This window comes from Pavona decussata, unplaced genomic scaffold (genome assembly GCF_977016875.1).
Source record: "Pavona decussata unplaced genomic scaffold, jaPavDecu1.1 SCAFFOLD_9, whole genome shotgun sequence".
NCBI lineage: Eukaryota > Metazoa > Cnidaria > Anthozoa > Scleractinia > Agariciidae > Pavona > Pavona decussata.
This window is the reverse complement of record NW_028145432.1, coordinates 1,927,865-1,947,949: the sequence shown is the minus strand read 5'-3', so window position 1 is coordinate 1,947,949 and position 20,085 is coordinate 1,927,865. Positions and strand designations below refer to the sequence as shown.

Here is a 20,085-nt window from a genome sequence, read left to right as displayed (position 1 = left end):
GGCGTTAACCAATGATTGCATAATTTCTGGTTTGTTCTTCCTCAGTTTGCGCTGGTTGCAATGTTTCAGGCCATTGATTGTTGGGATTATACAGGAAATTTTGGCCATTCCACCAAGTGCTAGTGGCAGAAAGTTCTTTAGCACTTAATCCACGAGAAGGAAGGTCGGCAGGGTTAAGTTCTCCAGGAGAATGTCTCCACGATTATTTGGCAGATCAACGGCGAATCTTGTCAACTTGCTTACCCACATACTGTTTCCACACTAAATCGTTTTTAATCCAGCAAAAAGCAGTCATAGGATCTGTCCATAAAACGGTAAGAAATTTGGTGCCAATGGACCTAAGCTTGTTCACGAGATGGGATAAAATCAAGGCTCCTAACAACTCCAATCAAGGAATTGTTTGTCTCTTAAAAATGTGTGCAATTCTGGATTTTGAAGAAACCAGTCAAACGTTAACTTGACCATCACTGTAAACCTTGAGCAATTTGTAGAGCTCTTTCAAAAGTGGCATCTTCGGTAAGCAACAGCTTCTGTATGGGTGAACTAGGAAGATCACAAACAAATCTGTCTTAAAGTTTTTGTTCAAGTGATCACTGAAGTTGCACATGGTTGCAAGATGCTGAAGTTGAGCTACGAATTCGGAAATGCTTGTGTTTTCCGATTGTACAGAAGTGTTGACTGTTTAAAATGGTTTTGAAGTCAGCGTAGGACTTTGAAGAAGGGGATGGTGGTGAAGCCAGGAATATCGTAGATTTTTCCACACAATAACAGATAACAGAAATCAACATGACTAGACGTCGATGTGACGTAGATGAATCAGCTTTGACTTAATTCCCCAGGATGATATTGCTTGAGCTTTTCCGAGTAGTCGTTAATCTAAACTTGCCATAACTGAGATTCCTTGTCACCAGAAATGTTATGTTTTAGATTGGGAGAATGACATGAACACGACCAAGATGGCTGCTCAAGAAAGACTGCTTATTGAACATGCATGTGGAGATGACTACCTATCAGCATGTAGTTGCATCACTCCATTTCACTGCAAAATCGTTTCAGACTCGTTATGATATGACACCTTTGTTTGCCCTGCGAGTCACCCAAAGTCGTCAAATTTCCTTCTCTGCCGTATCGATAGGTTAAAGTCACGATTCACTGCCCCACATTGAGTTCCATGTAATAAACTCGTGAAAGAACGTACTTGTAAAGTCGATTGAACTTGTTTATTGTGGCTAACCTAATCTCGTCTTTGTAGAATACATGTGTCAGAAAGTATATACAAGTAATTTATTACATAAAGCTAACACAATTAATTAATTATTAATTAATCAAGACAGACCTTCAATACCATGTTTACTTACAATAACTTATATGCTAACTTCCTTAAAATACACATTAACTTACAAATCAATTTTAACTACCTAATTACATCAATGGTTACTTCATTGAAAGCATTATTTTTGGACATAACCAGAAAAATGCATTTGAAGGAGCCAAAATAAAATACGTACGTAAACAGAACGTGAAAATGCACATTCATCCTGGGTTGGGAAGTACATATCCATAGGGGATAACGTAAAAACTTAATATAAATCTTTGAAATTAGTTACACAGCAAAAGGCACGCGTTCCTATTTGCTATATTTGAAGCAAGACTGAAAAGGTTGTGTACATCCAACATATACAACTTGATCAAGGAGATTTAAACTCGGGAGGGATATTGCCCACATGAAAAACTGCATTGTTCACCATAAGATTTCTGTTTACCTCTTTGGCATTCAAATCTCTCTCATTGGCCTTAAACATTGCTTTGATGAGAGTATTTCTTTCCACCTGAATTGGTCTTGCATAGTCTTGTGTGATATACTCATCCTCATAATTTTTTGAATACTTCAGTTTGTCGTTTGCAATTAGTACCTTATCTCTATCTTCTCTAAGTAGAAATCGAACAATTCCTGGCAGTGGGGAGGCCTTGGCATCGTTTCTGAATGCTGATTGAGCTTTTCCCATTCTATGGACAGCTAGGAATTGCGTGTTGTCTGTATTGATGTTCAGTTCGGTTTCAATTATTTTGTAACTAGTATCAATGTAATTCTCATCGGGTTTGTTGGGAATGTTCGTAAATGGAGGATTCTCTCATCTTGAATATGTTTCAAGGGCAATCACTTTCTCTTATTCCTCTGCCAACTTTGCTTTTAGATCTTTGATTTTGGGGCAGTGGTCGTTACAACTGCTTTCTTGTAAGTTGTTGTATTTCAGCTTTCTGACTATCTAAACTCGTTAGAAGTTTTTTCTTAAATCAACTCTGGCTTTCAATTCCTCTTGGATATCACTAATGGCATCCCACGCCGCTTCCAGCAATTTCTCTACTTCCTTTATTGTTCTTTTAACACCTTTGATATCTGCTTTGAGTTTGCATCTTAAACATGCCATCTCTGTTTGTAAGCCTCCGAAATGATCCTCCATTCTGCTGTCAATGTCGTTTAGCTTGTCTAGCAGTTTTACAAGGGTGACTGGAGTTTCAGAGATCCCACTGACTACCATTTCTTTGCCATGGAGTTTGTTTCTCTTCAGTGCAGGTGGAGACCTCATCGAAGGTGAGGAACTTGTTGATCGTTCAGCACGCTTTGTCATGCATCAAGTAAAGCATTATTCACTCTAAAGCATTATTTGAGGGAACACAGCCTCCACATGGATGTCTGTTGGCATGTAATAAAAAAATATATCTGAGCTGATTTTCCAGAAGGTGGCTACAGAAATTAAACACATTTTAAGACTTTCTACGCTGAAGGAATATGCAAGTCATTAAGAAGACTTCACTTACAGTTCATCACAAGAAAGTAAGGTCAGAGAATAGTTAGAAAAGAAAAGAGGAGCTTTTCTTTGGAATTAGACACGACATTGACATCTGCATCAAATGAAACATAATGTGTGATCTGACAAAACAAGTGTGACATTTGGTAATTATTAACTTCGCCAATGCATCTTAAATCTCACCCAAAATCCGGTATTTTAGCTCTAAGTCTAGCTTTCTACAACAGAATTAGCTTAATCAGAGCAAGGCAGCGTTTAAATTGATTTTTCCATTCATCCTGCAATGCGAATCACAGCGATCGAACATCTGGAAATTGTTGATGACACTTCTGAGCAGGTAAAATGCCACTTCAGGAGTAATTGATCACTAGCCTAATATTGTTACAGTTATAAGGGCGAAAACGAACCCAATAGCTTTTCAAGGTCGCTCTTTTTGAAGAGAAAATCCTTGTCAAGTCTTGCTTTTCCACGCCATTTTTCTTGAAGTCCCGAACGTTGAAACATTTTGAAGGGAAAGGTTTTAGCGCCATTTTCAACAAGAATAAATACTAAGTCTTTGGCCGGACCAAACATTCCCCTCAATTTCAGCCTGCCAAACTAGAAATCATCCCTAACATTTACTTTCTATGGCCAAAGGCGGTTATCACCTGAAGGAAAGCTCTAAATATCTGAACATGTCAGTTTGAGCCCGGGTAAGCTTACCTGGTTAGCTCTCAAACGAAAAAATATAAAAAATAACTCAGGAAAGATATTAGACAAGGCAGAACCTGCTTCTTGTAGGACTTTCGCATCACTAGACTTAATGATGTCCTCAGGAAAACTTTGCTTCAGGATGCAAAACAAAAAAGCTAGATCTGATGAATTTGCTCTGAGCTCAGTGTGCCAAATTCAAAGCGCAGTCATTGTGCGGTCTTTAGAGATTTGAGAGAGAATGGGGCTAACTGAGCTGAACAAATAATACCATATACAGACACGAAGGGGAGGGAGAAAAAATGATTTTGTCTGACAAACGTTTACCAATGACCCTTGTCATCCGTGTACTAATTGATCTGAAATTCAATGGGAAATGCTGAAAAAAAATGAATATCTCAAGGAAAGTTAACGAAAACTGTCATATCTGTAGCCACCTGCTGGAAAAGCAGCTGAGATATCTGTACAAGTAATTTTGGCATAAAACCGGTAAATCAAGTCGAAATCACAGCAGTTCTGTACAAACAAAACAATGAGCGCATGACTAAGTATTACGTAACAAATACGATAAACTGTTCATGACAGTTAGTAATAGTAGCATTAGATAGAACACAAGCCCACAAGCATATGTATGTATCAAAGAGTATGTGGCTAATTTTTAAAGACTTCAGAGTAAAGATTCTTTACAGTAACTTTTAAGGAAGTTGCACTTCTTTCATATTAGGTCCTAAGTGCTGCTAAATTTGTGTCTTCAGCTGCAAGTGTGGGCAAGACGATTGCACTTAACCTACAACATTGGCTGTTGATTTAAATTAAGGTCAGGCTCCACAAAAGACAAACAGGATCTTCAATCTGAACCTGTTAATTACATGAAAGACTTGCTTATGTATGACACAGTTAACTTTTGTTACAACGGAGACCCTCAGGACATCATTTAGCACTTTGATTGGAGAATCCCTAATAGTGGGGTGTGAGAAAAAAGTGCTTTAACATGCATTAAATAATATCCAGGTGATCTGGTGACATAACTCGGGGGACTAGAGAGAGAAATGTTAATGCCATATCCCACAACCGCGCACAGCCTTCAATGTTATCAAATATTAACATGGCGGAGTAACGCAGTCTGTTTTATTCAGTTTCATTTGAACGTCTACTCACCTTGTTGTCGCATGCTCCACATTTAGAATGATTGAACTGAAGAATAATCCCTTATGTTTAAGTAATGGAGCTGAAGATTTTTAAACTTTGAGTGTAACGCAGTTCATTGGCAAGGTGGGTGAACAGTTAATCCAATCCTTTTCCTTAAAAGGCTATTGAATCGGTCTTCCATCAATGAATATTTCTTTATTTCTAATTCTGTTTGATCCTGTGATAGAAGGCACTGGAGAAGACGTAAACAGGCCAGCTGCCTGTCTCTAACAAGTGTTGGATCTTTAATAACAGGATACTTTTCTTCAGGATTGGTCTCTGCACAAGTGATGTTCTTGGAAAGAATCTTGAAGGCCATTTTCGGTTGCTGGCTTCAAAAATGAAAATAGTCGGTAAGGTGGTTTACAATTAACTTGATCACTGACAGTTAACTCCTTCTACTTGTGCTTCAATGTGTGACAAGTATCGCTGACAGTTTTGCTTCATGAGACCCTTTGCTCCATCTTTGGTAGTACGCAGACATCCATTGTGATTGAGTCCTCTTTGACTTCCAATCCAAGAATATCGGAAATGGTATAATCATTCTATTGCTTTGACTTGCTTCACTTTTTGTCTATTGACTGCTAAAACAACGGCGTACAGCACTTGGTAAGATTTTACATTTGAACACTTCTTTGCTGACTCTTGCATCTGTACTTTTCCAGGAAAAAAATTTGTTTCAACACACTGCAAATGAAAACTGAGATTTGAAGCTGGAAAGCTATTTTCCCAAAAATTTAAAGCAGATTCTTTAGTCACGTGCATTATCAGTGTGTTGTGGAAGTTATCCTGTGCAAACTTAAAAAGGTCGTTAGCTAATGAGTGGACATCTGCTTCTGATCCTTGAGCAACAATCTGAACTGCTGGGATGTTAGCCTGCCCAAAACAGTCTTCAGTCACCTCTTCCTGAAAGCAAAAAGTGTCTTTTTCACAAATTTCACATATTTCGTAATTGTTCGAGTTTTTTTACTCGAGGTTATAGTTAGGTCAACGGTAACAAATTATAATTATATTTAATTGTTAATAAAACCAATTAATTTAGATCTAGCCTTTTAGAGTAGAATTAAGCCCTAGTGCCTATAAAATCAAAACTTTGTCCATTTTTTTTAATATATATTTTATGACTGTCAATACTGGATTCAGTTTAAATTTTTCTTACCAAGTCAGTTTCATCATCACTTGCTCCATCATCGTCTTTGCTTGTTAGTTCTTGAGGAGGGGTTTTGCTCTGTTTGGTATTTGCATTAGTCTAGTGGCCAAACACAGTTTGTGGGAAGTTGGCTGCACCCCCCCTCTGGCAAGCTGTTCTTGGTATCATTTTAAAGCTTAGAAAATTCTGATTTCGAATCTTCCTGTTACCACGCGTAAAAAGTGTCCAAAGGCCTTGGTAACCTGGCCTAAACTACCCACACTCCTTTGCACCATATTTTCATCTAGAGCCCATTTTCTTCCTTTTTCCTGAGATTTTACTGACAAACACCTCAAACAACTAGCTTATTTTAGTAAGTATGCTTTTTTACGCTATTTAAATGCAAAAAACACACACAATTGTCTAAAATTTTGCTTATTTGCTTCATTTTATGCTAATTAGTCACCTTGTCAACCAAAATGAACCTACAAAGTTCAAAAGACATGTATCAAAACCGCGACTGGTACGTTTTATCCTTACCTATTTACAATCGTATACCTTGTCTAACTGCTTGATAAGATAACAACCTCAAAATATCAAAACAATTGCCGTTAAGCAGTGAAATCAATGTAATTTGTCAACCGGAAGTGGCTTAAATTTGACTTCCGGTTTAACGTTTTTAGCTAATTATGGCCACGTCCACAAAGATATTTTATCATAAACTTACAAATACTTCATAAATTTAACATGTCTGACATAAAAAAGGTTTCCTAGTTATGCCACTCAAACTGTGGCGTCATCATCAGGTGCATGACGTCATCACTATGGAAAATATATTAGCTAACCAGCAAATTTCAGGTTATCTTAATTCTCTACAAGTTGTTGTCCGGACAATGTTTAAAAAATGTTTAACAGTGTTTCTCAGTTCATTTCAAATAAATTGAAATCAACAGAATATTGACAAGATTTCATTCAATATGGTACCTAATCATCATGGTCCTCGTCAATGTCATCTGGATCCTCCCAAACATTATGGGGGTTTTCACAACTGCTCCCATAGTGACAGGCTTCAGTGCAGGAAATTGCGTTTTGCTTACAAGAACAATGACCAGTAGTACAGTTTCCAGTGCATCCACAGATGATCAGCTCAAGGAGTGCCTTCGGAGCTGATGGAAGAGACATCCAGTCAACTTTGATCCCATCGGCCGTTCTTCCCCAGCCATGATGGATAGGGCTTGGCAGCTCTGGCCTGGGTTCAAGAGCACGACACCAAATGGCGGCTTGGTAGTTGGCACGCATTGTATGCTTGTGTAAGGCATCTTGGCAGGGTGGTAGGGTGTTTGTCGGACTGTTCTTGGTACAAAAAATTCGGTAACGGCACTCATTTACATCATCAACATCCCGACATCCATACAACCTACAAACAAACTTCTCACACGCCAAAAAAGAGGTTGCTTCCGATTCGAATTTTCTGCCTAGCACTGACATGGCCTGACACGCTGCGCTGTCATCTCTGCACAATTTCAGGGAGGGGGGTTTGCCTTTGCCATTAAAGGAGCTCGTCGAATCACAGCCTGTGAAGGCATGAAGACCTGGTAATGCATGACATAACTCAGAGCCAGCTCGGTCTACCACATTAGGGATGTCTAGGAAGATAGTTCTTGTCCTTGCTTTCTTCATGAAGAGAAGCTTAGCTGGAATCTGGTTCTGTAAGTGACAGGCTAAAATGAAAACATCTGTGTCAGGGGACTTAATTATTACCACTCTCTCGCCGCTTTCTGCTGCATGCTTGGCGTGGAGAAGAATCTTAGTATCAGCTTCCTCATGAGAACTTTGCAACTCCTCAACCTCTTCACACAGGACCTTGCCACTGATTACCAACAATCTGTAGCAATTGCTTCCGAGTGCAAAGAAGATTTTACGTGTCCCAATTCGGCTGGCGTAGCTGTCTATTGACCATTCCTTCAGAAGATATCCTGCTAACTGGGTCTTGTTTTCTCCGTCACTGAGAAATTTTTTCCATTGCTTCGGGCATTTTTTGGCCTCCTCCAGTTATCTTCACTTTAATGGTACCTTGTTCTGCTCTTTTTGTCCGTTCAAGGTTCCTTGATGGACACATCTAGAAACCTGTCCGTCACAAAGTCAATTCTTCTGGCCAGGATGGTTTGTGGGACAACGGAATCAAAAACAACACTTGCCAAGTCTTCAAATTTAGTTGGAATGTCGTTAAGCGACTGCAGAACAGCCATCCCATCTACAATCCAGGCAGGTGTCGGCGGTACATCTTCGGCTGGTTCTACTTGTTGTGTCAGTGAATCAAGCAGCTTCGACTTGTCAGTCTTGCATAGTGATCCATCAACAGCTGCTAAGAACCATGGTAAGGGACCTAGTGGGTAGTTCAGGACATCTCGCAGATCCATATCACGTGTTTGAGCAATGACTAAAAGACAGGCAAACAAGTCCCTATCTGCTTTCAGCATGACATCCCTTCCGGATATTTTAAACGATGATGAAGTGGTAGAAGAGGTAAAGCTAGCCAGTTTCATCTTTGGGATAGGATCGTAAAATGGAACTTCTGCGGGCACCAGCCGTTTCTGTACGAATGCTACAAAGGCTTCTTCCCCTTTCCTATGAGGTGAAAGAAGATCTTGCTCTACCAATTCGGGAACTGTCTGTCCTGAAGACAAGTGCGAAATCTCATCAGAGTCAGAGGAAGAAAACGGATTGTTCCAACTAGTGAGAGTTGACTCCACTTTCCTGACATCCTGCTCGTCTATAATCGAGCTTTCCCTAGCTCCTTTACCACGCCTTCATTTCTGGTCATAGTTCCAGCCATCTCGCGGCAAGCCTGTGTGATTGCTGCACGTGAGTGAGATGTCAGTAGCCATCTTTGTACTGCACCTTTATTTAGGCTAAAGCCAACTATGCCACCTTTAGACTTGGTGTCTCTATTTATTGTTTGGTCCACAGGAACTTGACCAAATCCATTCCAGGAGGTTCTCTGAACTGCAAACTCACCATCAAGCATTGCGTGATAGGCAGTAGGATGCCTTTCTTCTAGCGACATCATGTCGCATAAATAGACTGGAAGATACCTTGCATAGTTGATTCTGTCATATGCAAACATCCAGGGAAGCATAGCACGGATGCAGGCAAGATGCAAATTCCAGTCTCCTTCCCTTGTTGCACGAATAAAGCAAAGAAGAAGACAAACCATTTCAATATATGACTGCCAGAAATTGCTCATTTTGTTGATCACAGATGCATTGAACTCCTCAAACTTAGAGTGGACCTCTGTAAGTGCTGCCATGTCATACAGTTCCTGAATGGCGTCAGGCGTAAGCCCCTCACGTACTCTTCCGACAGCATGCTGCACATCTTCTATCTGGAATTGTAGATGTCTCTGTGATGATTCTTTTGCTGCACTAAGAAACGCTTGCCAGTTGAGGCGTAGTACACGCCAGGCCCTTGGGCCCGCGGAATCGGCCACGAAAATCGTCAGCGACTTGTTTTCAAAATGGCGGCCTGATTTGAATTACAAAAATTTAGCTAATTTATGACATAAATTTAAAAAGCTGAGATTTCTGGGAAGTTTGCAGGCCAGGCTGCAAATCACGAAGAAAGCGAAGCATGGGGGCTTTGTCGAGGATTAGTTTTGCCGCAGTTCAGGTGAGTTTTACTCGATTTTTAACCTATTTTTCCTTAGGATGTCGGGCCTACTCTATTGATGTTTCATGTTCTTTCCTATAGAAATAAATTGTGATCTGGTCGTGGCAAACAAAATCAAAAACGGCAGAAACCTAGCGAGTAGCATGGAGGTCCCAAAATGCTTAAAAATTCGTGTGAAACTTGGCTTTTTTCACCTAAAAAATGTACCCACGTTTCGGCGGTCAAGTCCCACTGGGACAGCCATTAAGTAGTCCATAGCCAACGAGGTCAATGTTTAACTCATTTTTTGTTGGTTGAACTGTAAGCTTTATATTTCATTTATTTTAAAGATTTCATCCTTTAAATATATAGCCTTATTTTATTTTGATTTATTTTCCCCTGATGCTTAATCCCCAATCCTAGTTTTCCAGGAAACCTAACCATTAATTGCTACCTGACTGCTTAATCGGAAGATCCTTAAAGTTGATTTTGAAAAGCATCTGAGAAATCATAGTGAATAAGTGAAACATACTGTTCATGAATTTACTATTGCACGAGTAGTTGATTTTTGAAAATCATTTATGAAATTATAATGAAACATGCTGTTCATTAATTTAATAGTTCCTACTGTTAAACATCTCACTTATAACCTTATAACCTTATTTTATTTTGATTTATTTTCCCCTGATGCTTAATCCCCAATCCTAGTTTTCCAGGAAACCTAACCATTAATTGCTACCTGACTGCTTAATCGGAAGATCTTTAAAGTTGATTTTGAAAAGCATCTGAGAAATCATAGTGAATAAGTGAAACATACTGTTCATGAATTTACTATTGCATGACTAGTTGATTTTTGAAAATCATTTATGAAATTATAATGAAACATGCTGTTCATTAATTTAATAGTTCCTACCGTTAAACATCTCACTCAAATGAGTTCTTCTTTTGATTTTAGGGTTATTGCCTTTCTAGTACTCTTGGCGTGTAAAGTCGATGTACTGAGCTGGTCAAGTGTGGGAGAATTTCATATTACTCATCGATTTTTTTTTTTTACTTCACTTGAGAACAAGTACAAACTGCCACCAGCTGTAGCTGATGCTTTAGTTACATGCCCAGAAAGGGACGGAGCAAGAAAGCAATATCCAAGGCTTACTTTCCCATTGGACAGCACGCAAAAAACAAGAAGGACTTGAAAGAAGTGTATTCGAAATTTCAAGAAACTCAAAGGAGGTTAAACTGTGTAAAAAAGAAGGTGATTGTTAGAGTCTCTTTCAACCACAGCCCTTTGCGTGCTTGTGTTATTGTCTTCCTGCCTTTCAGTGGTCTTCAGTCGCATGCGTAGCCGGCCTTCGCCTCTATATCTTGATATAAAAACTAAATAGAGCCTTGGTTTAGTTGAGATGGAGAGGATAAACGGCAGATTTGTTACCACAAGAGAAGATTGCCAATTTTGGTATTACCAAAAATGGCGGCGAACAAAGGGTGACGCACGTAAAGGACTGTTGTTGAAAGACGCTGTTTAATCTTTATCCTTTGATCATGAATTGTGATTACATATCATGTGAAATACATTATTAGGAAGATTTTAAAATTTGATCATTGGGGTCTAAACCTTTTAAACCCCACTGGCCACCAAGACATGTTGGATGATGTTTGCTGATGTTAGTATATATGGTATTTTTTATTGTTCTTGCTCAAACTTACAAATAAATCATCAAGTTAAAACAATGGAAATCAGAACCGTGATGGTGGTTTGGATATGTCATCTTAATTAGCATAATATGTTATGTCTATTTCAGTAAGTTCATGGATAGAGCTGCCTTGAAAAAAGATCAACATAAAACTGCTGCTTCCAGAAGTTTTGTTTTAGCTAGATGAAGATTAATTTGGTGCTTTTTTTGTAAATGAATAGGTTAAGAGGGCAGAAGACCATATTGTAGTCAGTCAGGAAAAGTTAGATAGTTTACAAAGAAAAAGGAAGTCAGAAGATAGTGAGCAGAGTTCAAAGGAACTAATTGCAAGAAAGAGGAAGAAGCTTAAAAGACGAAGAAGCAGTTCAAGGCTTCAGAAAGAAAACTCTGAACAATTTGAAGTGCCCCAAGCAAAAAGGTCTGCTAGTAGAAGAAAGCAAGAGACTCTAGAAATATGTGGTGAATTGCATGGTGCAACTGATACTGATCAAAGTCCTGCCTTTGATGGCATGTGGGCTACATTGATAAATGCCAGTTCACCACTTAGGTTAGCTAGCTATATTTCACATTCTGCTAAGGCAAAAAAGAAGGTGTTACCTATTGTAGTTAAGAAGGAGATCAATCAGTTTGAAAAAAAGCAAAGATAACTTAAACAGAAGTATTAAGGTATTATATAGTGGGGGATTACTCAGTAAGGAGAAGTATCAATCCATCAAAACAAATTTGACTATGACAAATAGCAGTACTGCAGTGAAAGGAAAATGCAGTATCAAAATTATGCCTAGTGTTTCCTTGCCAAAGTTGGTGCCTTATGATAAGCTGATAAACTACATTAAAACAATCGACTTCAATGAGAACATTATTGACATGGCTCCTGAATTTTGCTCGGGTTTACCTAACAGTGAAGAAGTGAATGGAGCCTATCGGGAACTAGAGGAATTTGTTTTAAAACTTGCTGAAATGTTTATAGTGGTTGATCAAGCTCTTGGGTCAAAGTCATTCTTTAACCACTTGGGAAGTGACAAATATCACTTTAAGCTTGCCATAGGGGCAGATTGGGCCCCTTTTGGCAAAGATGACGAGGCAACGGCATGGTTAATTTCTTGTTTAAATGTGGCTAGCCACATTGCAAGTCCAAATCAAAATTTTCTTATTGCTGGTGCAAATTGTAGCGAAACTCATGTGTGCATGCAAAGGTATGCTAGGAAATTAGTGAATGATATGAACAGCATGACAAGCAAAAGTTACAAAGTCATGGATTTTGATGTTAAGGTTTCGTTTGAACTTCTCCCCTCAGACATGAAGTGGCTGGCATTCATGGGGGGAGAATTGTCCAATGCAGCATTTTACTTCTCCCCTTTTGGGAATGTTAATGATGACACAAAATCTACTGTCAATGGGACCCTGGGTAAGGGTGGCCAAAACACTTGGCAGCCATGGCCTTATAACAAGCGCCTTGAGATAGCTGCAAAAGTTTCAAATTTAAAGCAGCAATTGCAGGAAAAAAACTATGCTAAGTCCACTAAACGAAAAAAGGTGTTGGATTTTATCAGAGATCAGAAATCCAGGCAAGAGTTTGAGCCTCTCGTTGGTCCCTTGATTGATGTCGGTTATGCAGAACCTTTACACAATGGCAACAATGGATGGCAATTCTGGCACAGTTTGATTCTTGAGCTGGCTTTAGGCAAATCTCGTTTGCCTGGGGGTTGCAATGAGCTTGACAAATTACCAGCTGATTCCCCTTTCATTTGTTATTTAAGTTGCCTTAGAAATAATTTTGGACTCACTCGCCTTGTAAAAAAGGTGAAAAAGTGGTTCACAGAGGGGAGGAAAAAATCTTTTGACTTCAGATTTACAGGCAAAGAGACAAAGAAAATGTGCCACAAGTTCATGCTCTTGCTTGACAGTGTTAGTAGGGAAAGTGACCCACCAGAAACCAAACTTAAGATAGCTACCTTGGCCTACTGCGGCCTACAGCTTAGAGATGCTGTATCCTTGTTTTCTAGGGTTGAAATTACAGGGAGCGAAGTAGCTAAACTAAGGATTGCTTGCCAGAATTTCTTTAATGCCAACTCTTTGCTCCTTCGAGTTTCCCCCACTGTTTGGACTATCGGGTACGCAATTCCATATCATGTCCAGATTCTGTATGAAAAATATGGTTTGGGCTTGGGCCTTAACAGCATGCAAGGGAGAGAAGCAAAGCATGTTAAGCTGAGTCAGTATGCAAAACATTCCACACTCTCTACACGTTGGAGACTAGTTCTCCGTCACGACTTTATAGTCTGTGTGTGGATGGGTAAAGAGGATCCACTTAATGTGTCTTATGTAAAAAGTAAGGAACACTATATTCCACCTGATTTTAACTCTGAAGGGTTTTGCTACTGTGGGTTTGTTAAACATGATGACGAGGAACTTTGTCAGTTCTGTTCCTCAAATCTCTACAAGGCAGTTAAGAATTCTGCAGAAACTGGGGTCTTGGCAAGAGAAATATGCAGTCTTGCTAGTGTGACAGCCTATTGAGACTTTTTTAATCATGGATTCGCCATGCCACCCACAGTGACTTGGTAGCTTAAGGTAAATTTTTTCTAGTTTCCACTGTTACCTCTTGAAGAAAACAAGGTTTAAATAATATATTAACATATTGTGATAGTTAATTTACTAATCTGGTGCCTGCTGTTCAGTGTTGCTTGGCATTTGTAGAAATTTAACAAATTTCCCTCCTGCAATTTGTGGCACTATTATTGTTGCAACAATATTGTTATAAACGTTCAAAGGTTTCATCTGTTACAGGTAGTTCAGTGGAATAAACTTTGACAATTTAACTGGGACTTGTATTTGTATATTATTTTAACTCTCAAACCCTGTAACTCTCACTCCCAGGATCTGATTACAAATTCTCCCTTGTAGCTGCTATATATTTTACTGTACATTAGTTAAGGAATGTGGGGTTCTCAAGATTATGCCTTCTGGCTGATAAGTTTATCTATTCTCATCACCTGCCTACTGGACAATGTATGGACATTGTGAGGAGAAGTTACATGGTAATCACTAGATCTTGGAGTTATGGCTCGAACAATTCCAAGCGCGATCATCCCCCACTCCCCAGGCATTTGTTGGGCATTTGTCTTTTGATTTCCCCCCCCCCCCCCCCCCCCGCCCCGGGCTGACCTTAGGGAAATGCCCCACTGTGGGGAAAGAGAAGTGACAAAATGCCCGACAAATGCCTGGGGGTGTGGGGTGGATGGGCTTAGGATCGATCAAGCCATTAGTTAAAGGGCTATTATCCTTTACAACCTAGCATCAATAAAGGCCCTTAATGGCCTTATTTAACACTTACAAACTCTAGAGCTGAACAGGTTAAATGCATTCACAACATAGTTAATTTCTCGTGTTGCTTTGCTTTCAGTTAAACAAGTGTGTGCTGAGGGATGCCATTCCTGTTGAAGTAACCATATCTTGCCTTAAAAGTAATTTTTTCTAAGGTCTTAGAGTAGTGGAAATAAGCTGGGTGGTCTTCCTCAACAATGATTGTGCTGTACGAACCATCCTTTTCCTTCCTAACGAGCACATCAGCTACAGGTAGCGACGGCTTGTACTTGTTTGCAAGTGAAGTAAATAAATGGCGAAATTTGTCACGATTTGTGATCTGTAATTCTACAACACATCGAGTATTCTTGACGACAGCTCCGCCATTTTCTTCGCATAACATACAACATTTTAAGGTCTCAAATATTTCTTGAGGCAAATTCCAGGTGAAAGACACTGTCCATGGACGAGAAGCAGTTGTTTTCTTCTTCGTTCTCCGTAAGGTGATTTTGTGCCAGTGAACCACTGTACGGGACAACATTCTCGCTGGCTGGTAAAGGTGATATTTGAACGTTTTTTCTCCAGGCAAGGTATGCTTTTTGATTACCGCCCTGGTCAGCTGCAACAGTTCATCACTAATTTCTATGGCCAAAGACCGATCATCAGCCGTATCGATGTAATTTTTCACGAGCTCGTGAACACTGACGATAAGCTTCGCCATTTTGAATTTGACGCAATACCGCTGATAACCACGCAGGCGCCTATTTCGCGTGGTGGCCGATTGTGGCTAGCCAGGAGCCCGCCGTGGTAAGGCTTCAAGAACAATCTTGTGTACCCGCACTGCTCTATTGTAGTGTTTACCTTCTAAAACACCATTTACTGAACTGCTTCCAATTATGCGTGACTCCAGCAGAAGATCTCGAAGACCTATATCAGCAAACCATTTCCCAATTACGGCAACAAAGACACATGCGATGTGAAATGCTCCCATTCGTAAGACAACGCTTCTGAACTCTTCTTGGTGTTTCCATGCAACTTCCAAGCCTTCGCATAGATAGCTTGATCTAAAACGACAACAGTGTCATCTAAACCGAGATTAGTAGCCATTGCAACCGATCGTTTGAGCAGGGTATAAACTGTAGAAAGCTCAGTTGGAGAGGCATCAATTAGCTGGCAATAGCCAACGACACTCTTAGGAGGAACTTCTTGCGCGTTGGCTACCGAATTAAATCCACTCCAGGATGGGACAGATTGACGAATCTCTGCTGTCTCCTCAAGGGTGTCTGGGAGACGAGAGAGGAACCACGCAAAGTCTTTAACCTTTGCACTGCTGTGGTGAATATCATGCGTTCTCTGGCTAACAGCATCTCCATACCTCCCAGGACCACATCGTCTGCCAGCGTTGTACTGGTGAATCTAAAAATTATTATAATAAAAATCTTAGATGTGAATTTGCAACTTTATCAGCAAATCTATTTAGGTGACAAAACCAGTGATTTTAGGCAACAGGGCTATTTTCCTTTCCATCCCTTAGTGACCAAATCATTAACCAGTATGGGCTTAATTTGCCTGAAGCCGCCTTCTGTGCCACTTCCATATAATACTCTTCCTTTTCAAAACCTTTATCCCCTGGGGTATCAAGTATATGAGAATTTCCAAAACAATAGTTAAGCCGGAAAGCCCTTCTTCTTAGCAAAAATATAAAAACGCCTGGGCCCCTCTTACAAACCTGACTGGGAACTGCATTTAAAGTGCGCCTCCAGGAGCTCCTGTCTAATCGTACTTCCTGTGGCGGTCGGTCACAACCAGCAACCTCTTTTTGGATCAAGATTCCATTTGTGCAATCTGTTGTTCCTTTGCCAGATAAAGTGTCCTCAAGTAGATCAATGTTGTCCCAACAGAACGTACTAAATACATTAGGCTGAACATTTCTTGGTAGTATTATACCATGTTCGTCTCTCTCTATCTGTTTCTCTGCGAGCCTTGTTTCGATTTCAAGAACTTGCTCGTATGAGATGCCATGTCCAAAGCGATTAAGTAAAGTTATGACCTCTTTGCAACCTGTGAGGTTTTTTACGGTCATTGGAAGAGCTACATGTTTTGGTGTTTTTTGTCTTCCCTTTGCGACATTGTACGCAAGGTCCTGGCCTAATGACAGGATCAGTCGGTGGATTGAAGGCTCCTTTACATCAAGTTTCTCTTCCCTTGGAATTTCCTGACTTTCACTGTCGTTGGTCAGAATCCAAGCAAGTAGATTGTAAACAACAACGGGAAGTGAGATGTTGTCTTCCTTAAGGTCAGACGCATATGGAGGCCATGGCATGTCGAAATGATGGTTTAGTAGTGCTGTTCGCACGGTCTTTGCAGTATGATAGATGTAACTATCATCTTCCATAGGCTCATATTCATCACAAAACTCGTCTTCAAGACTTCGAATGAAGCAAGCCTCGACAACCTGAACTTTTGGTATCTTGTCATAATACAAAATCTCGGCCTCTGATCGATGCTTTGGATGCCAGAAACTTACTCTACTAGAGAATGCTTTTTGTATCCGAGCCTTAAGCTTTTCTCCCCGGTAAAGGGGGTTTTGTACTCCCTTCTCAGAAAGAAGTTGTATATATCGTGCACGTAAGTCGGACATTCGTAACACATCTCCTTCAATCAGTTTTGGCTCCATCTCACCTTTAAGCATTAGGAATGCTTCATCATACATCTGCATTTCAGGGTCTATCTCGTTCTTTTGGCCTACCAACGATTTTATACATGTATACGAACAATAACAGGACCTGTGGTAGCAAACTTCTAAAGCAATTGGATCTTCATCGCTAAGCATCAACACAAGGCTCTGGTATCCCGGACTTTAGCCGCTTCTATTAATGATGCTCCAGCCATCATGGTCTGGCATAAAGTAAGCTTTTCTTTCCTTCTTCTGTCCTTGCTGTCAGTCTTCTCTTTCTGGCATATAATGCATTGTTTGATATCAGTTGATTGCAAACAAGAACGCGTTAACGGGACCTCAGCCTCCATCTCAATTGATTCAGCACCGTCTTCCACCAATGTTCCGTCTATCTTTCGCTTCTTTACAATGCGCTCTAGATGTTGCTTTCCAGTGTACATCTGGTAGCAAGTACGGTGATATCCTCCAAATGGCCCACTTTCCCATTTTCCTTCCATATGTTTCGAAACATCATCTTTTCTCACTATGGTAGCTTCTTTAAAAGTCTTCCAGCTAACACTTGTAAATTCTGTCAATGGACCTTTCACGTCACCTCTGTGACATAGACAACCTTTTGTAGAGACCGATGAGGACGAAGGTCGTGGACTCAATGTGGCCATCATTTATATTACAGCTAAATTTGTAAAAAAAAGCTGTAGTTACAATAAAACACACAATTATTCAAACAAAAATTTAAAGTAGTCACACATTTAGCTTTACAATTTAGTTTTTGAGCAGTCCACTGACTGAACAAAAAAATTAAAAGTTAAAAATATAAAGCAAAAAGTTAAATTGAAAGAAATAATTTGTATGTAAAAGATAAAAGAAGAAACATGAAATGACACTAGGAACATTAAGAAATAAACTACCTACATTCCATATCATTTTACAAATTACACAAAATATATTCCATCACGTTTATTCCTTTACAAACATAACTATTAAAAATCTCATTATGGTAATAGTTGGTTTTAACTTCTGTTGGTATTAACTTGATGCTGTTCTCTCGATCGAAACCTGGCTGTTTTGTGCAAGAATAATAAAATTAAGCTTCATATAGGGGTTAAAACGTCCTTCGTAACTTTTTTTCTTATAATTTGGAAAGAAAGTGGCAAATAAAACGTATACTTACAGTAATCGTAGTTGTGAAAGGCGAAATAAATGCTGCTCGTGGAGCCGCCATCTTGAATTTATATTCCGCTGACCATAATGTAGCTGAGGAAGCACAGGGAACCCACTGATGTAAGCTTTTGATTTTTACAATGCACCCATCAACGATTAATTTTTTTATTTTGCTTTGATCAATTAAGTCCATAACTAAATAAAGTTTAACAGACATATATGTGTACACATGAAGATTTATTTTTCTGACTGCCTGCTGCAAAGATGCAACCTCTCTTCATATATGGCCCAAAGAAACTCACTCTAGCTCATCAGCTGTCTCATAGTCTGTTCAGAATTTTGGCTGTTATATTTTAGTTTGTCAATAAAGATAGTTCAAAATTATGTCTTCAAACCTTAGTCAATTAGAAGGTGTTGTATAATGAAACAAAAACTTTTAAACGCAGCTAATATATTTTCCATAGCGATGACGTCATGCACCTGATGATGACGTCACAGTTTGAGTGGCATAACTAGGAAACCTTTTTTATGTCAGACATGTTAAATTTATGAAGTATTTGTAAGTTTATGATTAATATCTTTGTGGACGTGGCCATAATTAGCTAAAAACGTTAAACCGGAAGTCAAATTTAAGCCACTTCTGGTTGATAAATTACTTTGTTTTCACTGCTTAATGGCAATTGTTTTGATATTTTGAGGTTGTTATCTTATCAAGCAGTTAGACAAGGTATACGATTGTAAATAGGTAAGGATAAAACGTACCAGTCGCGGTTTTGATACATGTCTTTTGAACTTTGTAGGTTCATTTTGGTTGACAAGGTGACTAATTAGCATAAAATGAAGCAAATAAGCAAAATTTCAGACATTTGTGTGTGTTTTTGCATTTAAATAGCGTAAAAAAGCATACGTACTAAAATAAGCTAGTTGTTTGCGGTGTTTCAGTAAAATCTCAGGAAAAAGGATGAAAATGGGCTCTAGATGAAAATATGGTGCAAAGGAGTGTGGGTAGTTTAGGCCAGGTTACCAAGGCCTTTGGACACGTTTTACGCGTGTTAACAGGAAGATTCGAAATCAGCATTTTCTAAGCTTTAAAATGATACCAAGAACAGCTTGCCAGAGGGGGGGTGCAGCCAACTCTAAAAATAAGGCTATTTTTAGAATTGGCCACTAGACTACATGTTGTCTTCTAGTTTGTGGACAGCAAAGGGCAAGTGCTTTACAGAATTAAAAACAATACAATTAAATTTAGAGTAGATTGAGTTACTAACCATGGAAGCTATTAATTCTTGTAAATTCTTATTAATTCTTTAGGCATTGATGTACTTACAAATTTTGTTAAGCTACATTCAAGAGTTTCTATTATTAGATTTTGGCACTGAAAAATATTTGCTTGATTATCACAACCATATTTTGACTGGCAAAAATGTGAGGGGAAGGAAGAAACCAACCATAAAAAAAATTGTTCTAGGTTGTTGTCAATTAATTTCCCATATAAACGCAAAAATTCCAATACTTTTATTAATTTCAATGCCTAACAAAAGGTAGCTGTTTGTAAATATTTGCATTTAATGAAATGTTATTCATGATATAGGTTTAATTACCACTCGTTTCATCCCGTTTTCTTTCTCAACAATTTTTTTCTGCTTTTTTTTAGCTTTCCTTGAAGACGATTTTTGTGGCGTGCTCTCTCGGCTGGTTGTTTTAAAGACCTCATTTTGAAACTGTTGCCTGATGACCTTCGCTTGGTACTGAGATCTTGGCATCCCATTTGTTTTGTTTATGTGC

The 20,085-nt window shown here is 39.2% G+C and overlaps 1 protein-coding gene and 1 pseudogene across 1 annotated transcript; both read right to left on the bottom strand.

Moving 5' to 3' along the window:
• Window positions 1-7,913: 7,913 nt before the first annotated feature.
• Window positions 7,914-10,414, bottom strand: LOC146488521 (uncharacterized; annotated as a pseudogene).
• Window positions 10,415-15,271: 4,857 nt separating this feature from the next.
• Window positions 15,272-19,134, bottom strand: LOC146488520 (uncharacterized). Its single transcript, XM_085118000.1, has 2 exons — window positions 16,192-19,134; window positions 15,272-15,878 (listed from the first exon to the last, which is right to left on the bottom strand). Exons 1-2 carry the CDS (start codon window positions 17,293-17,295, stop codon window positions 15,414-15,416), a joined length of 1,569 nt encoding a protein of 522 aa, XP_084974126.1. The 5' UTR covers window positions 17,296-19,134; the 3' UTR covers window positions 15,272-15,413.
• Window positions 19,135-20,085: the final 951 nt, after the last annotated feature.